The sequence below is a fragment of the Saccopteryx bilineata genome, chromosome 1, assembly GCF_036850765.1.
Source record: "Saccopteryx bilineata isolate mSacBil1 chromosome 1, mSacBil1_pri_phased_curated, whole genome shotgun sequence".
In the NCBI taxonomy this organism is placed as follows: domain Eukaryota; kingdom Metazoa; phylum Chordata; class Mammalia; order Chiroptera; family Emballonuridae; genus Saccopteryx; species Saccopteryx bilineata.
The window spans coordinates 396,072,540-396,094,255 of NC_089490.1; the positions used below are offsets into that span (position 1 = coordinate 396,072,540).

General features: G+C 41.7%; 1 protein-coding gene across 1 annotated transcript; it reads left to right on the forward strand.

Moving 5' to 3' along the window:
• The first annotated feature begins 14,720 nt into the window (after nucleotides 1–14,720).
• Nucleotides 14,721–15,474, forward strand: LOC136319725 (mammaglobin-A-like). The gene is made up of 4 exons (XM_066252852.1): nucleotides 14,721–14,779; nucleotides 15,123–15,174; nucleotides 15,218–15,320; nucleotides 15,431–15,474. Exons 1-4 carry the CDS (start codon nucleotides 14,721–14,723, stop codon nucleotides 15,472–15,474), a joined length of 258 nt encoding a protein of 85 aa, XP_066108949.1.
• Nucleotides 15,475–21,716: the final 6,242 nt, after the last annotated feature.

Here is a 21,716-nt window from a genome sequence, read left to right on the forward strand (position 1 = left end):
TTCCCTGTTTTTCAACCATGATCTGATCTTTCCTGTACAATGTGAAGGTTTCAACGTCTTGCTTCAATAAATTTCTTTCCTGCTCTTCCCTGCCTGTCTTGTTCTATCCAACAGTCTCTGGCTTGAGTTGGGTGGTTTCATCATGAAGCGGCCTGTGGGTGGTGTCAGGAGTAAAGTGGGGAGACCAGCGTCCAGGGAACTGGGCTGCCTGAGTGCAAGGATCTGGGCAGAAACAGAGGCTCAGGAGCCACCCTGCTTGACCGCACAGACTGCCCGGTCACGTGGCCCTGAAGTCGGGGCAGTTGAGGTTAAAAGCACGAGAACGTCCTGCACCAAGGTGGCAGACTCCCGAGCCTGATGGCGGTCACATGGTTCCCACTCAGCAGCATCGCTGCTACTGCGCCCTCATTGTCAGCACAAACCCTGCTCGGTCCTCACCCATCCTTGGGGTCAATGCCCGGATGACCCTGTGTGACATGATCTTTGTCCACTTCTCCACTTGTAGTGAATCCGCAGGGTTCAACTTTCGCTTACTCCCTGCACTCTGCACATGCGCATTGCTCACCTCCACCCCGATACCGCTTCCTCCCTTAGGGTCTTCCTATAGCCCCGGACATGGGCGTCCATCTTCCATGTGGACAGCTCCATGCACACCATCCACACTTACTGCCGGAAGAACACATCAGATGAGCACAGTGTCTCCTCACCTACTCCTCTTCCATGAGCCCATCCAGGCTAATGGACCCCCATCCAATGAGGCAGCTGACTCAGATGATGGATATCTGAGTGGATATCCATCAGATCATAGTTGCTTTCCAGTAGGTGCCGTGACACACAGCCACATACTTGGTGGCTTCAGTTAAATTGTTTTCTCCAGGTGCAGAAGACTAAAGTCTAAAATCTGTAACCTCTGCTGAAATCACAGTGTCAGGAGGTCATGCTGGCTCTAGAACATCGTGGGAACGTCTATCCCTGGTGCCTCCAGCTGAGGGCTGATGGCTGTCCTCTGGTACCCACATCCCTCCTATCTCTGCCCCATGAGGGGACATTGTCAAATTTTTTTCTGTCTGTTTGAAAATCTCCTTGTCCCCTTCATATAGAATATGTGAGATGGCATTTAGAGGTCACCAGAAAATTCAGGATCATCTCCCTAGCTCAAAATCTCTGACTTTCACACATCTATAAACTCCTGAGTGCCATGGAGGGCACATGATATGTCCCAGTTTAGGGTGAGGGTCTGTTTGGGGCTCTTATAAGCCTACTTGAGCTCCTCTGCCTGCTGACACCTAAGAGTCCACTGAGTTCATCCCCCTCCATGGACAGGCCTCCCTCAGACACCCTCTTCAACTTCGATATATTAGAGGTTATGTGTTTCTGTTTCAAGTAAGAGGACTTATTAGTAGACTTACACCCTTTTGCCAATTATAAAGGATATAGTTATACAAACTAAGGTTCAGAAAATAGAAAATAAATGTTAGCTACTATTATCTATTGTGTCCAAAGCTTTCTCTACAGTAAATTTGATCATAGGGGGAACATGTCCACTTAAATTAGTCTCTATTTTCTGGAACGCCTTCTGTGTTCATTCGCATCCTGTGCCCAGCAGAAACAGGGTCACAGAGCTCTTGCCACAGCCTGAGAAACACAGCCTGGAATAACGTGGGGAGGACAAGGCCCCTCACTGTTGGGGCACACAGGCTTGGTCTGACCTGGTCTCGGTCTCAACTCCGTCCCCATGTCACCCAGATGCTGTGCTCAGTTATCCTGTCTACATGTCATTCAGCATGTATTTCAAGTCCCTGGACACTCTCCCTGCATTGCTGACACCTCATGTCAAATCATGTGTGGTGTCAACTTTCTGTTAGATGAGCCTCCTGAGATTTTCTATGTTGAAGATATCATAAATCTTTAGAAGCTCATGTTCAGAGGCATAAATTAGTATAACTCGGTAGAAAGAATGGATTCTGCAGAGTCTTTTGTCTTTATCTTTGAGGTTCCAGTTCTCCTTCAGATAAGTGTCATCATTCTCTGCCTAGACTCTGCCCCTCAAATGTCTTTTCTCTGCATCCCTCCTACTCTCATTGACAACTTCGAAATGCCAAGCCCAAGCACTGGTTTGCCAAATGGTCACTTAGAGCAAACTTTCAAGGGCTCTCCACTCCTATAAAATAAGACTCAATGTCTTCATTCAGTAATGATTGTATTCTTGAATGGAGGATAATCAAAACTTTACCAACCTCAAAATTGACACTTTTTTCTTCTCCTTTTATTTTAATTCGAGGGCATGAAAATGGAGAGAGACAAGAATTCATGCAAGTTCTTAAGAGACACATAGTCTTATGAGGAGATCAAAGTCCTCTGGGCCAGGCAGAACACTCTCTCATGGGACACGATATGGGTCTTTAGAAAGAGCAGATTACTACGATATGTTTTTCCTCAGGTTAGTAAACATTCAACATAAATAAAAACCTCTGGGAAATAATTAATATGACACCTAGATAAAGCCATAGAGGATTTGGAACATAGTGTGAAAATTGTGTGTGTGTGTGTGTGTGTGTGTGTGTGTGTGAGAGAGAGAGAGAGAGAGAAAGAGAAAGAGAGAGAGAGTGTGTGTGTAATATAAAGAATGGAAATGAGAGAGACGATAATCATGTTAAGACATCAATCCAAGATTTCCAACTAATAAAAATTTAAATGAGAGAGATCATGCTGGAAGAAAATCACCAGAGAAATACATAAAAAAAATGTCTCTACAGTGAAGACTATGAACTAGAATAGCTCACTCATTCCCCACATCAGAACACATTTTGTGATGTTTGGAAACATCACCTTAAAAAAAGGAGATTCTTTCTAAGAGAAACACTAGGTCATCTGCCAGGATGGGGAATAAAAGTAGAATCAGAACATCAGAACAGACTGAATGGCATAGAGGAAAGTTCAGAGGTCTGGCCTGTACCTGTGTACAAATGGAATTCTGAGGCAGTCAGCTAGCATTTCAGCATGAACATAAACACATCTGAGAGGAGCAGCCGATCTGCTGAAGTTTTATCTCCCATGAGGTTTTTCTCAGAAAGTAGGGGAGAATTTGCTCTACAGAAAGGACTGGATGAAGAAAGAAAAGGCATGCATCCCAGTGCACACAGGATATAATACAGGTGTTTGTAAATGAGCTGCAGAGAAGGGTAAAATGATATAATTTTACACATTAACACCATGAGATGCAGTGATCCCATTTGTGGGAAAGTGGAGATGGCATGGTGTGTATAAGATTGGGGATTCGAGAGGTAGAAAGATGGCGATGGAGTAGATGGACATACCAACTTACACCTCCCAGAACCAAAGAGGATTACAACTTAAGTTTAAGAAACATTATCTGGAAAAACCAACTTTGGAATAAACAAAGAGGACTCTTTAACCAAGGATTACTGAAGAAGCCACATAGAGACTGGTAGGAAAAGTGAAAATGCAAAGATGACTGCACAACTTTCTGGAGCAAATGGCAATCTGGAGAGTCTCACGTGGCAGGAAGAGAGTTTAGCTGAGAGGGGAGGGTCCTGGGCCTCAGGAACAAAACTCCCAGCCTGCAGCCCCAGAGATTAGAAGAGGTGTATGGACAGTATTTAGTTGCAAAACAAGCCAGAATACTGTTTGTGAGAAAGAGATTTTTCAGACCCAGGATTCTTCTTAAAGGGACTGCGCAGAAAACCTCTTTCACAACCATTCACCTGGGGATCCAGGGGATGGGGAGAGATGAGAGGACCAGAGTAGTAGGAAGAGAGTGTGATCTAGGAAGCACAGGAAGAAACACTTTGAGGGACAGCCATCTACCCCTGGGCTGAGTCATTCCCCAAATCTAAAGTGAATATTTTCCCTGGATCTAGCAATAACAGCAAAGGGAAGTAAGACACCAGCCAAACAACCTTCCCACAGCACTCAGAGCAGAGTCGCTTAGAAGGAGGGAGCCATCAGAAATACAGTATTGAGTGCTAGGGTCTTAGCTGCAGCACCCCCACTCACACTTCTGAGTGCTCACCAGAGGGTGGGCTGCAGCGGATGTGGAAGCGCTGTGCTGTTGGCAGTGGCAGAAGATTGGTCAGCCACGAATGAGGCTTGTTGTAAGCACAGTCCTCCGGGCGGGGGCAGAGTCAGTTCATAAAAGTGGATTAACTCGGCTGTGGGTTGGATGAACAAGAGCGGTCCCAACTGCAATCCCACCCGCAAGGGAAAGGTGAAGGCTGTATAATTGTTGAGACCTGTGGCTGATCACCAGCATGCATCCCTGCATGGCTCACGGAGCCAGGGCTTGAGGCCCGAAGTGCGAGCACAGGTCTCCCTGCAGGGGAATGGTGAAAGTTTGGGAACAGGCAGAGACCCGCAGCTGAGCATAGTTGTGCAGACCTGCCGAGAGTGCTGAGATGTGCAGCCCATGGTGCAGTGCATAGCCCCACCTGCAGGGGCTGGGTGAATACTAGGGCTGGCTGAGGCTTGTAGACCCGGGCATGTGAACACAGCACCTCCTATGGAGGAGAGGCAGAAACTGCAGTGACAGCGGCAGTGTGTCGGCACTGGCAATTACCATACCTGAACACCTGAGGCAGTGGCAGAGGGAGTGGCTGGCCTACAGACAGACCACACATAAGGGAACACAGAATTCGGTGACCACACCTTTCTTATACACAGACAAAATAGGAAGGCAGAGAAATGCAATCCAAATGAATCAAGAGAAATCCCCAGAAGGACTTGAATGAGTCAGATATAGCCAAATTACCGGATGCAGAGTTTAAAACAAGGATTGTTAGGATGCTCAAAGATCTTAGAACAATAAGAGATGGTTATAACGAACATCTAAAAAAAGAGATAGCAAGTACATAAAACGACTTTAAAATAATAAAAAAGAATCAGTCAGAAATGACAAATATAATATCAGAAATGAAAATCACAATGGAAGGAATTAAAAGCAGGATGGGTGAAGCTGAGAATTGAATCAGCTAGTTAGAGGACAATATAAAAAATAAATAAAGGCAAGAAGCAGAGTAGCAAAAAGAAAAGAGTCTCAAAAAGTCTGAGGAAATTCTAAGAGAGCTCTGTGACAACATGAAAAGAAATAACATCCACATCATAGGAGTTCCTGAAGAAGAAGAGAAAGAACAAGGGATAGAGACTTTGTTCAATCAGATCATAGCTGAAAACTTCCCTAAATTGAGGCAAGAAAAAGTCACACAAGTTCAAGAAGCACAGAGAATTTTATTAAAGAGAAACAGAAAGAAATCTACACCAAGACACATCATAATTAAAATACCAAAGCTAAGAGATAAAGAGAAAATATTAAAAGCTGCTAGAGAAAAAATGGCTATCACCTACAAAGGAGCCCCCATAAGTATGACATCATACTTCTCAATAGAAACACTTGAGGCCAGAAGGGAATGGCAAGAAATATTTAAAGTAATGCAAACAAGAGCCTATGACTAAGACTACTTTATCCAGCAAGATTATCATTTAAAATTGAAGAAGAAATAAAAAGCTTCCCAGAAAAAAACTTAAGGAATTCATTACAACCAAATCAATACTGCAAGAAATGTTGAGGGGCCTGTTCTAAACAGATTAAAGGAGGAAAAAGAATATAGGAAAAGAGGAATACATCTTTAAAGAATAAATGGCAATAAACAACTACATATCTATAATAACCTTAAATGTAAGTGGATTAATTGATCCAATCAAGAGACATAGGATAGCTGTGTGGATAAGAAAAAAGGACCCATACATATGATGTCTACTAGAGACACACCTTAAAACAAAAATGCATATAGTTTGAAGGTAAAAGGATAGAAAAAATATTTCATGCAAATGGAAATAAAGAAAAGCTGGGGTATCAGACAAAATGGACTTTAAAACAAAGGCTATAGTCAGAGATAAAGGACACTACATAATGATAAAGGGAGCAATCCAACAGGAAGATATACCCATTATAAATATCTACGCACCTAATATAGGAGCATCTAAATATATAAAGCTGACTTTAATGCATATAAAGGGTGAGATCAACAGCAAATACTGTAATAGTAGGGGATTTCAATACCCCACTAACATCACTAGATAGATCCTTAAGAAAAAATATTAAGAAAGAAACAGCAGTATAAAGAACACACTAGATCTAATGGATTTAATAGATATCTTCAGAACCTTTCACCCTAAAGCAACAGAATATACATTCTTTTCAAGTGCTTATGGTACATTCTCTAGGATAGACTGCATGTTATGGCACAAAAGCGGTCTCAACAAATTTAAGAAGATTGAAATCATATCAAGCATTTGCTCTGATCACAATGGCATGAAACTAGAGATCAACCACAAGAGACAAATTGAAAAATACTCAAACACTTGGAAACTAAATTGTAAATTGTTAAATAAAGAATAAGTTAACAATGAGATCAAAGAATACATTAAAAACTTCCTAGAAAAGAATGATAACGAGCATACAACAACTCAAAATTTATGGGACACAGGAAAAGCAGTACTGAGAGGGAAGTTCATAGCTTTACAGGCATACTTTAAGAAGCTAGAAAAAGCTCAAATAAACAACCCTGCATCTAAATGAACTAGAAAAAGATCAGCGAGTAAAGCTCAGATGTAGTAGAAGGAAGGAAATAATAAAGATCAGAGTGGAAATAAATGACATAGAGGCTAAAGAAACAATATAGAGGATCAATGAAATGAGGAGCTGGTTCTTTGAAAAGGTAAAGAAGATTGATGAACCTTTAACCAGACTCACCAAGAAACAAAGAGAGAGAGGACTCAAATAAATAAAATTAGAAATGAGAGTGGAGAAATAACAACTGACACAACAGAAATACAAAGAAGTGTAAGAAAATACTATGATGAACTGTTGCCAAAATATTAGACAACCTAGATGAAATAAACAAATTTATTGAAACATACAATCCTATAAAAATCAATCTAGATGAATCAGAAAACCTAAACAGACCAATTACAACAAATTAGATTGAAACAGATATAAAAACACTCCAACAAACAAAAGTCCTGAACCTGATGGCTTCATAACTGAATTCTACCAAATATTCAAAGAAGTATCTCCTATCCTTCTCAAACTATTTCAAAAAATTCAAGAGGAAGGAAGACTTCCAAGCTCCTTTTATGAGGCGAGCATAATTCTGATTCCAAAATCAGACAAAGACAACACAAAGAAAGAGAATTATAGGCCAATATTCCTGATGAATTTAGATGCTAAAATTCTCAACAAAATGTTACCAAACAGGATCCAGCAATATATGAAAAAAATTATACACCATGACCAAGTGGGATTTATTCTGAAGAGGCAAGGCTGGTACAATATTTGCAAATCAATCAATGTGATTCATCACATAAAAAAAAGAAGGAGAAAAACCACATGATAATTTTAATAGATGCAGAAAAAGCATTTGATAAAATCCAGCACCCATTCATGATCAAAACTCTCAGCAAAGTGGGAATACAGGAATCATACCTCAACATGATACAGGCCATCTATGACAAACCAACAGTCAACATCATACTCAATGGGCTAAAATTAAAAGCAATCTCCTTACAATCAGGAACAAGGCATGGGTGCTTCCTTTCACCACTCTTATTCTACACAGTCATAGAAGTCCTAGCCACAGCAATCAGACAAGAGAAAAAATAAAAGGCATCCAATTTGTAAAAAAGGAAGTAAAACTATCATTATTTGCAGATGATATAGTATTGTATATAGAAAACCCTAAAATCCTAGTCAAGAAACTCCTGGACCTGATAAATGAAGTCAGCAAGGTGGCAGGATACAATATTAGTACTCAGAAATCAGAGGTATTTTTATACATCCAACAATAAACTGTCAGAAAGAGAAATTAAGGAAACAATCCTCTTCAGTACTGCAAATAAAAAAAATAAAGTACCTAGGAGTAAATTTAACCAAGGACATTAAAGACTTGTACTCTGAAAATTATAAAACATTGATAAAAGCAATAAAGGTAAATACAAACAAGTGGAAGCATATACCGTACTCATGGTTAGGAAGAATAAACATCATTAAAATGTCTATATTACCCAAAGCAAACTATAAATTCAATGCAATACCAATTAAAATACCACTGACATACTTCAAAGATACAGAACACATATTCCAAAAATTTATATAAAACCAAGAAAGAATACGAATAGCTTCAGCAATCTTGAAAAGGAAGAATAAAGTGAGAGGTATCACACTTCTTGTTGTCAAGTTATACTACAAGTCCACTGTACTCAAAACAGCTTAGTACTGGCATAAGAACAGGCATTTAGATCAATGGAACAGAACAGAGAATCCAGAAATAAACCCACACCTTTATGGACAACTGATATTTGACAAAGGAGGTAAGAGCATAAAATGGAGTAAAGACAGCCTCTTCAAAAAACAGTGTTGGGAAAATTGGACAGCTAACTGCAAAAAAATGAAACTAGATCACCAATTTATACCATTCACAAACATAAACTCAAAATGGAGAAATGACTTAAATGTAAGCCGAGAAACCATAAACACCTTAGTAGAAAACATAGGCAGTAAGCTCTCAGACATCTCTCACAGCAATATATTTGCTAATTTATCTCCACGGGCAAGTGAAATAAAAAACAGGATAAAAAAATGGAACTATATCAAACTAAAAAGCTTTTGCACAGATAAAGAAAATAAGAACAGAATAAAAAGACAAACTGCACAATGAGAGAACATATTTGACAATACATATGATAAGGTGTTAATAACCCAAATTTATAAAGAACTGGTAAAACTCAACACCAGGAAGATAAACAATCCAGTCAAAATATGGGCTAAAGAAATGAATAGAAACTTCTCCAAAGAGGACATTCAGATGGCCAATAGACAGGTGAAAAAATGCTCAACATCACTAATCATTAGAGAAATGCAAATTAAAACCACAATGAGATATCATCTCACACCAGTCAGAATGGCGCTCATCAACAAAACATCACAGAATAAATGCTGGCGAGATGTGGAGAAAAGGAACCCTCCTGCACTGCTGGTGGGAATGCAGACTGGTGCAGCCATTGTGGAAAATAGTATGGAGATTCCTCAAAAAACTGAAAATCGAACTGCCTTTTGACCCAGCTATCCCACTTTTAGGACTATACCCCAAGGACACCATAGAACTGCTCCAAAAGGAGAAATGCACCCCCATGTTTAAAACAGCATTGTTCACAATAGCGAAGATTTGGAAACATTCCAAGTGTCCGTCAGCGAACCAGTGGATTAAAAAGCAGTGGTACATATATACAATGGAGTACCATGGGGCCCCGAAAAAGAAGGAAATCTTACCTTTTGCGAAAACATGGATGGACCTGTATACTATTTTGTTAAGTGAAATAAGCCAGGCAGAAAAAGAAAAATATCATATGACCTCACTCATTTGAGGAATGCAACGAACAATGTAAACTGAGGGAAGAATTGAGACAGAAAAGGGATCAAAAGGAGCAGAGGAAAAGAGGACAGAGGGAAAGGGGATGATAGGATGGGATAAAGCTGAAAGGAAGGTGGGAGGGCGCTATTGGAAGAAGGACAAGGGAGATGTTGTTGGGAATACGGGGGAGGGGGATGCATTCGGAGCAACACTAGAATCTATATAAACACAATAAATTAAAATCAATAAAAAAGATTGGGGAGTCATCTAGTGCTTCTCATTGGAAGTTGTTTTTCCATTTTGAACAATTTTCTCACATTATTATTTTAAAATAAAATATTTGAAAATTTAGGAAACTGTCAGACAGAAACGACAAGGAATGACAGGACTAAAATTCACAAGGACAAAATATGGCAAAAAATGAGTTGAAATGTGGCACAGCATTGAAGGCCACATTGGGATCTATGCGGCACCAAACACAGGGGATTCTTCATATATTTCATTGAAGGAATTAATAAATTTTCTTAGGGAATTGATTATCATATTAAATGACAAGAGATAAGACAGGAAAGTGAAGAACACTATGTTATATCACAGGATGGGATTCTATCATAGAAATTAGAGACCTACAGACATTCAACAGAGAACAAAGCCCATGTGAGCTTGCATTCTCCTAGGTTAGACTGTGAGCAGGGGAGGACTGAGTGGATCCTGAAGGACAAAGTCAATGAGGGTGACAGAGAGCACAGGGTGGGGACCTCTAAAAGGGAGGACAAGCCTGGCAAGGTCCCAAACTTAGAGATGAGTTCCATGCACTAGAGGTCACATGTGACCACTCTACTGCCACCATCAGTCAACACAGCGCCTCCTCACTGTCTTCATGTGAGGCCACTGTGCTGTCCTCATCTTTTGTTACAAGGGCGAATGCTGTCAGGGATGTCTCTATGACTGGATGTCTCAACCCTGACTTTAGTGCCATGGAAGTTGAAGAGTTTTTTTTCCTGAGTGGGTGCTCTAAGCACCGCAGGTTATTTAGCTTTAAAACTGGTCTCACACATGTGATGCCAATGAGCACCACATACACTAGGGGACAGCAAAATATCTCTGGACTTGACAAATTATTGTAGAACAACTGGTGCAAAAAAAGGAGGAAATCAGCCCCAGTAGAGAATCGCAGTTCTAATATTGGAAATAAGTATTATTATATCTCTCCTATTCCCATTGTAACACCCCTAAGATCACAGATTCAAACTCTAGAGGACAATGGTTAGCAAGAAAACATGGGCACTAGCTGGAGGGAGAATTAGAAACTGAATAGAGATTTGGTGTTGAAATCTGATGAACCTATAAACCATCACATGTGTGTGTCAGTTAAATATTTAACCTCACATTGTGTAGAAGTATCAAGTTGTGTAAGTTCAAGGTTTTGATGAATGAGCCAAAATGAATTAATTGGAGGTGACACTTGATTCTGACTCAGCTTCCAAATCCGGTTCTCGGTTCCAAGTCATTAGATGGATCCGGGTGAGATTAAATCAAACTAATGTTTATCTCCAGGGAACAGAGGACTGAGGTATCTCTGTCCCTGGATGTCAAGGTTCCAACTCTTACCAGGTTCATAAAGAAAGTGGTGGTGGCGTCATATTGCCAGTCTGATGTCTGGGTTTACTGTTGGGGGTGAACTTTGACTTTCTGGAGTTTCCATTTTAAATGAGGTCCTCCTTCTAAATAGACCCACTAATAAAACATGTTATATAATCAGGGAATTCTTTGTAGAATCTTAAACTTTTCCAAAAAAGCAGTTATACAACAGGTAATTAGACACCCACTGTTTTACTATTGTCACACACAGACCAGAAGAGCTCAGGTCACGCTTTCTAGGACCTGAAGAGGGAGGAAAAGCCATGGAATCAGGTCCTGGTCACCAGAAGAATGGTACACACAAGGGCCATGTCGTCTTGAGAAGTTGACCCCAGAGATTCAAGGACACAATCTGACACTAGCATGGGCTGTCTTTGGTGTGATATTGGGAATAGATAAAGAGTTTCAACCTAAAGGCACCCAGGCAGGGACAGTGGAGAAGAAGATTTCACATGGAGCAAAGGTCTCGAGCAGAATAACGTGGGGTGTGCACAGAAATCTACCTGGAGGCCGCATAGGGTTGTTGTGCAGGTCAAGGGCACAGGCATTAACCTGAGTTATGAAGTGGAAGTCTACAGGGTCAAACTAAGGAGATCAGTAGCATTGAGAGCTCTGATCCTAGACCCATCCTTCTTATTTGGCTCTGTCTCCCACTAGCTGTGTGCCTTGGTCAGGTTACTGAGATGCACGTTCATCGATTGGAAAAATTAACAGTTAAAATGGCCTTATTACCCAAAGCAATATACACACTTAATGCAATCCCTATCAAAATTCCAATGTCATTTTTTAAAGAAAAAGAACAAAAAACCACCAGGTTTCTATTGAATCATAAAACAACACGAATAGGCAATCCAATCCTGAGAAAAAGGAATAAAGGCAGAGGTATGACACTGTCTACTTCAAATTATTTTAAAGAGCCATGATCATCAAAACAGCATGGTATTGGAAGAAAAACAGACAAGCAGATCCAGGAAATGGGATCCAGAGCCCAGAAATAAAACCACATATATATGGACAAATAATCTTTTACCAAAGAGCCAAAAGCACACAATGGAGAAAAGAAAGCCTCTTCAATAAATGGTGCTGGGAAAATTGGAAAGTCACCTGCAAAAGAATTAAACTTGACTAGTTTTTTCCCTTGCACAAAAATTAATTCAAAATGTAACGAAGACCTAACTTTAAGATCTGAAACAATAAATTAATTAGAAGAAAACGTAGGTACTAAACTTATGGGCCTTGGCTATAGAGAACAATTTATGAATTTGACTCCAAATGCAAGGAAAATAAAGGCAACAATTACTGAATGTGACTATATCAAACTAAAAAGTTTCTACACAGCAAAAGAATCTGACAACAAAACAAAAAGGCAGCCAATCAAATGGAAAATAATATTTACAAATAAAAGCTCTGATAAAAGGTTAATATCCAAAATATATAAGGGACTTACATTTGTCAGCAACATATAAGCAAATAAGCCAATTAATAATGGGAAAAGGTGCTGAACAGACACTTCTCTGAAGAAACATTAAATGGCCAGCTGATATATGAAAAACTGCTCATCTTCACTAGCTATTAGTGAAATGCAAATCAAAACTACAATAAAAAACCACTTCACACCTGTTAGTTTGGCTATTATCAACAAGACAGATAATAACAAGTGTTAGAGAGGCTGTGGAGAAAAAGAGACCCTCAATCACTGATGCTAGAAATGCAAATTTGTACAACCATTATGGAAGAAAGTACGGTATTTCCACAAAATATTAAGATTAGAACTGCCATATGACTCAGCAATCCCTTTACAGCGTATCTACAAAATAACTCAAAAACATAGGTACGAAAAGACATGTGCACCCCCATGTTCATGGCAGCATTATTCACTGTGGCCAAGACAGAAGCAACCAAAGTGTCCCTCAATAGAGGATTGAATAAAAAGGTGGTACATATATACAATGAAATACTACTCAGCCATAGAAAATGATGACATACTGACATTTACAACAACATGAGTGGACCTTGAGAACATTATACTGAGTGAAATAATAAATCAGAAAAAGCTAAGAGCTATATGATTTCACCCATAGGTGGAGTATGAAACTGAATCTCACAGACATAGATAAAGTGAAGTGGCTAACAGGCTTAGGGAGTTGTGGAGGAGGGGACTAAAGAGACAAATTCACGATGACAAAATGATTTGACTTTGAATAATGGGTATACAACATAATCAACAGTTCAAGTGCTGTAGAAATGTTTACCTGAAACCTAGGTAGTCTTATTGATTAGTGTCACCCCATTAATTTTACTTGAAAAACCTCAATGATTAGCTAAACTTACAAACTCATTATTATAGGCTTTTTTTCAACACATGAATCACTAAGAATAAAAATAGCTCTCACTGAATGTTATTACTCTGTTCAGTATGGCAGTGCTCAAATAACCAACATATCAGCATGAGTGTGATGGACTTGTGAGAGCCCGAGGACAGGCCAGCTGGACTCTCTCTCACCCTGATGTCTCCCTCAGTGAGGACACAGGAGGTCAGGGAGGAACCTGAGTCATTCTCCTCCACAGCAGGTTGGTCTTAGAAAGGGCGCTGAGACCAAAGGCCAATTCCCACTGCTGGTAACGAGCTGAAAATTCAGATGTGAGTCAAAGTCCATATTGGGGAGAAAAAACCTGAGACCAGTAATACCGGCATTCAAATCTCTGGATTCCTCAATTTCTGCTTGGGAAAGGTTACGTTTAAATGAGTCTTTTATGAGTGGAGGTATAGCTCTCTGATACCTGAGAAAGGTCAGCGTGGGCTCCGGAGAAAGCAAGGGGGTAAAGAAGCACACACTTGTTGCATGTGATGTGGGAGCGTTTTGCTGAGGAAGAACCTGTGAAGGGTCCCGTGTCCCAGCAGATAGCAGGGCGGGCAGGATCATACTCTGGGCTCCAGGCAGGTCCTCAGAGTCCTGTTCAACGAGACAGTCTTCCCTTCTGTTACGGTGGCCTTGCTCTTGCCTTAGGATTGAAGGCTACCAACAGTGTCACCTGAGAGAGGGCACACACCTGGAATACAGCCTTTTCTGCATTTCTAGCCTCTTCCCAAATCAATATTGTTCTTGGCATCTTAGGATCCAGCACCCGGCCCAGGGGTCTGGTGGATCAGGGGAACAGAAACAGATTTTGAGCTTTTTGTACCTTGATGAGGAAGCAGAAGAGAAGAAGAGGAGAAGCAGGGTTGGGGAGGAGGGACGAGAACAAGGCGGAGGAGGGAGTGAGAGTTAACTGTGCTGGAGGAGGTGGAGGGATGACAAAAATAACAGTAATAACACAGCAGGACGACACACAGGTCACAGTGTTGTCATTTCTTTATTGTCTAGCAAGCACTTCTACATCCATTTCATCTACTGATATGGCCATTGTTACAATTCCAAAAATTTTCAGTGTTCTTATAGCTCTGTCTCTTTTGTTGATACACACAGAGCACAGGCTGGTGGGTTTTTTCCTGGTCCAGTGCCAGGTGTGTCCGGTGACTGGTTCCTTCATCTATGGGAGAAGTCAAGGTGGCCTCCTAGAAAATAAAATGAGGAGTTCTGGGCACTCACCTCCAAAGTGAGATCCTTCTTTCCTGCCACAGCGCAGTGACCAGCCAGAGCCGCTGCCGGGACCATGAAGCTGCTCCCAGTCCTCGTGCTCGCTGCCCTCCCCTTTTACTGCTACGCAGGTGAGTCCGCACGGGGCGGGGCTCAGGGGGCTTGTTGTCAGGGCCGCTGTGGGAGATCTCTGCTCCCCTCACCCCAGAACAGGGCGTATCACTTCTTTAGTTTATGTGTGTGTGTGTGTGTGTGTGTGTGTGTGTGTGTGTGTGTGTGTGTGTGACAAGGAAGCAGATATGTGAGGGCTTAACGAATACCCAGATCCTGAGTTACTGTCCGAGGACTCAGACCATTCCCCGTCATCTTTCTGAATGGACGTGCAGCTGGGATGTGGGAGAAGGACAAGCATCACGGCTGCCCAACAAGGAGTTCATGCCTCTGTGACTGAGCAGGTTTTGCACGCTTTTATCCCAAGTTCTGGCTGCACACTTTTGAGCCAGCTGATCAATCAGGCAATTGACCCTCAAGTGAGCAAATAACAATACATAGAAAATTTCAAATTTCAGAGAGTTTATACCGGATGCAGAAGCAGAAGAGGCCATAAGACAAGCAAAGCAGTGCTTTCTCCAGCAGAGTAAAGAAACTTTGACAAATGCCCAAGTGATGGTGGCAAGTTTGTTTTCTTCTTAACTGCTTTCAAACCACTAGACAATAACAGGCAGGCTGAAAGATGGTTATTAATTTTTTCTAAGAAAATGCTGCTCATGCTTTACTTTATTCCAGTGAATTTAATTGTTGGTGAGTGTAAATACTTCGACACCAAGTAAGCCAACCTAGCTGGTGTTGGGGAGCCTGTGCACTTTGTGGAATCCCTAGTGAGTGATCACTGGAAAGGGCGAGAGGGAAAAGGGTGTTTGATCAAAGGATTACCTTCCCCTCAGCTGAAGACGCCGAGTCTCAAGAGGACCCTCACTCATAAGAGTGATGAGCAAAAAATTCCTCTTGTTCATCAAAACAAATAGAACATGTTAAAGAATTTCCAAAAGATTCTTGAAAAATACAATTGAGCATGATTTCTTACATCTTATTAGCACAAGCTTCAATGCACTGTAAGGAACAGAAGATTGCTAGTGTAAGGGATTTGATTTCTTGAGCATTAATTACAGTTCTGAGAGTGAGAAGTGGGAAACCATGGCTGTGAGTCAGCTACGGGTGATGTCATAGATGAAAACCAAATCAGTGGTTAAACAATGAGCTAGTCCTGCTGTTTATAACAGAGACTGTGTAGTTATTTCCAGCAGTCATTCCCTACCCTAATGTTCCATTCACAACGTCCCCGGGTAAGTATTTGGCAATATTGCCACAGCACAGAGATAAGTGTCCCTCACTAAGGGGTTTCTGACAACATAGATGAAGTTTGAAGAACTATGATAAAAAAGAAACCCAGTCACAAAGGACAGGTATTGCATTTCGTAGACCAAAGACTCTCTAGGAAATGAGGATGAAAATGGATTGCAGTGGAGGGTGTGAGGAAAGGGGAGATGTTAAGGGTCTAGAGTTGCACATTAGCAGATGACAAGGTCCTAGAGATTGGTTGCTCTGGAGAGTGAATGTTCTTAACACGACTAAAGTATACACTCAAATACAGACAAGGATAATATTATGTCATGCATATTTCCCATGATTAAAATTTTTAAAAAGTAAGAACCTCTCAAGTAAAGATAAGGGAACTTTAATAAAACCTCTAGACCAGGCAAGTCCATAAGAGTGAGCATGTCCAAAGTCTTGTAGTCTCAAAAGGATAGGGTGCCGTCATCCGTCCGTTAGCCCAAGTTCTAACATACAGGCCCTGCAGAAACTCAAATTGTGCATTGCCTGAATTTGGGCTGAGGAACTGAAAACTGGAAACACAGAGTATTTATTCTTGAAGAGAAAAAACATGCAGGGAAAATCAGCAAAGGGATTCCTGCTTGAGAAAGTTCTATAAGCACAGGCCCCTCTGGCATCAGCAGAGGTCTCCTGAGCGGGAGGACACAGCACAGAATTCCAACGGTACTTCCAGCACCAGCTCTCTGCCGCTGGTGTGGACCAATCCAGGGAAACAATAGAGAACATGTTTGTTTTGCAGGATTGTCCTTTGTAAGAACAATGAAATATAAGTGATGACTCTGTCTTTGTTTTCCAGGATGCAATATACAAGAGTGTTTGGTGTAAGGCATATTAACTTTGCCCCAGACCTTTGGCTCAGACTACAGGGAATGATCAGAAACCGACTGACGATGAGTAGAAACCACGACTTAGCACCCTCTTCTGTCTTTTGATCTACAGACTGCAAGACAATTGTTGAAACCTCACATACATTGTCCCTTCAATAAAGCATCTGCAAAACTAATGGTCTTCCTTGGTAACTAACACGAGGGTTTTAGAGAGACGCAATGACACACATGTTGCTCTCCCGCACACAGGCTGCTGGGGACCACAGCCTGGCCCGCTGGCAGTCACTGGTGTTGTCGGCACAATCCACATCATTCGTATCAGCTCTTCTTAGGAACACAGACAAATGTCCTCTGACTGACACCTCCAACCGTGTCATCAATTGAGAGGTGCAAAGGGGATCCAGTGACTACAGCCCTATTTCCCCTTGGGACTCCCCAACAGGGCCTTCTCCTCCTCTGTGGACATGCCCACTGCAGCCTGAGGGGACAGGCTCCTCCCAGATGGCCCAGTGCCCATCTGAGCAAATGCAAACTTCTCCACATGCGACAGAGAACCAAAACTGAGCATGGCTCATTAGTTCTTAATAAGTGTGTGTGTGTTTGTTGTGTGTAACTAATATAATATAAGGAGTGGGTCTGGGAAAGTGTCCTTTTGCCGGGACCTAATGGTGACACTGGATGAAAGTGTTTTGAAGAAGTGGGAGGGAGTTTCTCATATGATTTATTGAGTCTTTGGTATTTGTAGCCATTTCTCCATAAAAACATGTTAAATAACATATCTTATAAAGGCATTGATATAAAGATACATGTACCCACAGAGGTTCATTGGTGCATATTCATTATTACTATAGTCTCTTTTGGTTAATATTTATAAAGACTTTGTAACACTTTTATGGAAACAATGGTATTGTCTGCCTCGTTCCCTGTTTGGGTTATGGCTGGTGGAAGTCAGCCCTGGCGGGAGCTGAGTTGTCCTGAGAAGGAGTCAGGGCTCAGGCTGGGTGAGAAGGACCTGTGCTGGTGTGAGCAGAGGGCGCTCGTCACCCACCCCTGGTGTCAGGATAGTGGGGATGGGCTGAGTCCGAGTTAAAATCACTCACTTTGCTTCTTTCCCAGGAATTCCAACCTCACTGCTGGTTGGTCACTGTGGGAATGAAAGGGTGGACCACACTGCCCCCTGCAGGCCATGACAAGGGACAGTCACAGAGTTGAAGGAGGGACCAAAGATATTTGTAATTAGGGTAAAAATTAGAAAATAAAATGTTTTTAAAAGTCAAAATTTGGGCCACACCTCAATGTTTAAACTAGACAGGATTCAGCCCTGCTTTGCCTGAGTCACTTCTGTCACTGACTCTGTCCCGTCCCTGCCCTTTAGGTCAGGAATGGAGAGCGCCTGGTGAGCAGGGCACGGCGTGGCCATGGGGACAGCAGTGGATCTAGGAACCTGAGTAGCCACTGCCCTCTGACCTGAGAGCCCACAGAGCAGGTGGCTGTAACCAGTGCATTAGGTGAAAAAGAAAAAGGCACCAAAAGGAAGAATTGAAACTGAATTCAGAGATGGTTGTAGATAATCTGATAGGTGGACGAAGGGTCCCCAAACTCTAGGTTGCATCTGCAATAGCCTCTGGACTGGATTCCCAGCGTTATGAAGGCACCAGGCATGGGGAGAAATGTTATGGGATATTCAGGAGCAAAGGAAGCATCTCTGTCGTTTTTCTGCCTTCTCCCTCCCAGGCTGTGTCACAGAAAGGAGAAGTAGCCACCACAGTGCCATCGCTTCATGGCAAGAGCTGGTGAAGGAGAGGAAGGAGACAGTCTCCGCTGCCCCATGGCCTGTCCCCGCCGTGGGCTTCCCTTTGCAGCTCACAGCCCACAGGAGGAGGTCAGAGCCCCGTCAGGGGTCCAGGGGCTGTGGGCAAGTGTCTGTGGGAGCAGGAAGGAGCGGTGCAGCCTGTCACACGTTTCCTTCGTCAGCCTCAGGGCACGAACCTTGCAGGTTCAACCATGCACCAGGCAAGGGAAGAACTGAGAAAACGGTGTTGAGACATTCATAACACAGAGTACATTGCTGTCATGGTACCGGTAGGGATACTTACGGCATTAGAGAAATCTGACAGGAACATTTTTTTTGTTTTGTTTTGTGTTTTTTTAATAATTTTATTAATTTTAGTTCATTGTGTGAACATGGATTCCTGTGTCTCAGTCAATATAGCACCTCCTCTGTAACCACATGGCCCCCATTGCATTCCATTGTCTCCCTTCTCCTAACTCCCTCGCTCCCTTCCCTCTGGGACGTGCTGTCCTGTTATCTGTACCCATGTGTTTTGTATATATAATTTCACTAATGCCTTCACCTTCTCTGATCCCATCCCCTTATTCTCCTTCCCTCTGACAGCTGTCCCTCTGCTCTTCATGACCCCGCCTCTGCCTTTATTCTATTCCTCAGTTCACCTTGTTCATTAGATTCCACATATAAGCCAGATCATATGATATTTTTCTTTCTCTGTCTGGCTTATTTCACTTAGCATAATAATCTCCAGGTCCACTCACGCTATCGCAAATGCTAAGATCTCCTTTTTTTTTTCACAGCCATGTAGTATTCCATTGTGTATAAAAACCACAGCTTTTTTATCCATTCGTCCACTGACGGATACTTGGGCTGTTTCTAGAATTTGGCTATTGTAAACAATGCTGCAATAAACATGGGGGCACGTGTCTTCTTCTGAATCAGTGTTTTGGAATTCCTAGGATATATCCTAAAAGTGGGATAGCTGAGTCAAAAGATAGTTCCATTTTTAATTTCTTAAGGAAATGCCATACCATTTTCCACAGTGGCTGCTCAAGTCTGCATTCCCACCAGCTGTGCAGGAGGGTTCCCTTTTCTCCACACCCTCACCAGCACTTACTGCGTGTAGATTTGTTAATGAGCACCATTCCGACAGGTGTGATCTGGTATCTCATGTGGTTTTAATTTGCATTTTTTCTGATGATTAGTGAGATACATTTTTTTATACCTGTATCCCTATTGGCCATACGTATGCCAATATATCTCCACAGGCAAGTGAAATAAAGGACAAAATAAGCAAATGGGTTTATATCAAACTAAAATATTTTTCACAGCAAAAGACATCCCACACAATGGAAGAACATATTCACCAGTATGTCTAATAATGAGTTAATAACCAAAATATATAAAAAACTTCTAAAACTCAACATTAGGATGGTAAACAATTTAATTAAAAATTGTGCAGCCTGACCATGTGGTGGCGCAGTGGGTAGAGCGTTGGACTGGGATGCGGAGGACCCAGGTCGAGACCCCGAGGTTGCCAGCTTCAGCACAGGTTCATCTGGCTTGAGTAAAAAGGTCACCAGCTTGGACCCAAGGTCGCTGGCTTGACCAAGGGGTTACTCAGTCTGCTGAAGGCCCCTGGTCAAGGCACATATGAGAAAGCAATCAATGAACAAATAAGGTGGCACAACTATGAGTTGATGCTTCTCATCTCTCTCCCTTCCTGTCCGTCTGTCCCTGTCTGTCTGTGTCTCACTCTCTCTCTCTCCCTCTCTAACTAAAAAGAAATAAATAAATAAATAAATTAATTAACAGGTATACTGTGAACCATTATCAGGAACTCCAAAATGGATCCACATATAAAGGAGACTTAATATATAGCATCAACAATGTTACAACTCAGTCATTAAAGGATTAGTTGTCAGAGAAATATACTGCTCACAAAAATTAGGGTATATTTTAAAATGAATATGAAGTGACAATATTTCCAAGTTTTTGTGAGCAGTATAGTAAAATAGGGTCAGACATTGCCAATAACCATCAGGAAGAAAAGAAACAAGGCTTCTAATTCTTACAATATATAAAATTTAAAGTGTATTTAAGAATACTTTGGAAGAAGTCAGGACTTTCAGTATAATAGTTGGAGTGGAAGCCAGATTGCATGGGGACGAGAGGTGAAAGGAAGGGGACTCGTGGGACCAGTGACTGGGATGCTGTGAAGTAAACACTCCAGGGGCTTGGGAAGCGGCCTGGCTGAGACCCTGCGGACCCATGTGGCACAGCCTGGTTTCATCCACAGAGGCCTGGATTTCTTTCTCAGCCTCATGGGGGCCATTTTACTCATGTATAGAAAAGTTAATAGCAAGTAAAAGATAATATCCTACCACATGACAAAGATGACATAGATAACATAATAAACACACCCACCAGTGAACGTATAACTTTCTTTGGTCAGTACCTGTGTGCCAGGCAGTATTGCATAAGAAACATTCCTGTTAGGCCTTTGCCTATAGTCAGTTGATTAAAACATTATCCTGAAGGAGAGAGATTGCTGGTTCGATCCACAGTGAGGGCACATACAGGAACAGACCGATGTCTTCTCTCTGTCCCTCCTTTCTTTTTCCAAAAAATCAATAAAATAAACATTTTTTTAAAAAAAACAAGAGAAATATTACCATAAGGTATTCTCTCTTATGTCTTACACCTAAAATTAGCATGTGCACCGTGTAGACAGTTGGAGAAGATACTAAGGCTACATGTATGTACATCTTTCATGGTTAGTGATTACTGAGGATTAATATTAATAAGAAACACAAGACTTTAATTGTCCCCTTCACTACAAAGTTCTGTTCAAAAAGCAAGGTCTTTCTGGTGAGCAAGGAATCAAGTTAAGAACAGTAAATAACCTTGAGGATCCTGAAGTGAGAATTAGCTGGTCAGATTCCTGGGCCATCTCACAAGCCCTGAGGCCTTTTGGCCTCTTTTTCCAGGGTGTTCCTCCAGAATACACAGGTTCCTTCAGCCTGTCCTGGGAGGCACATGTGATGCCTTTGTGCCCTAGGGT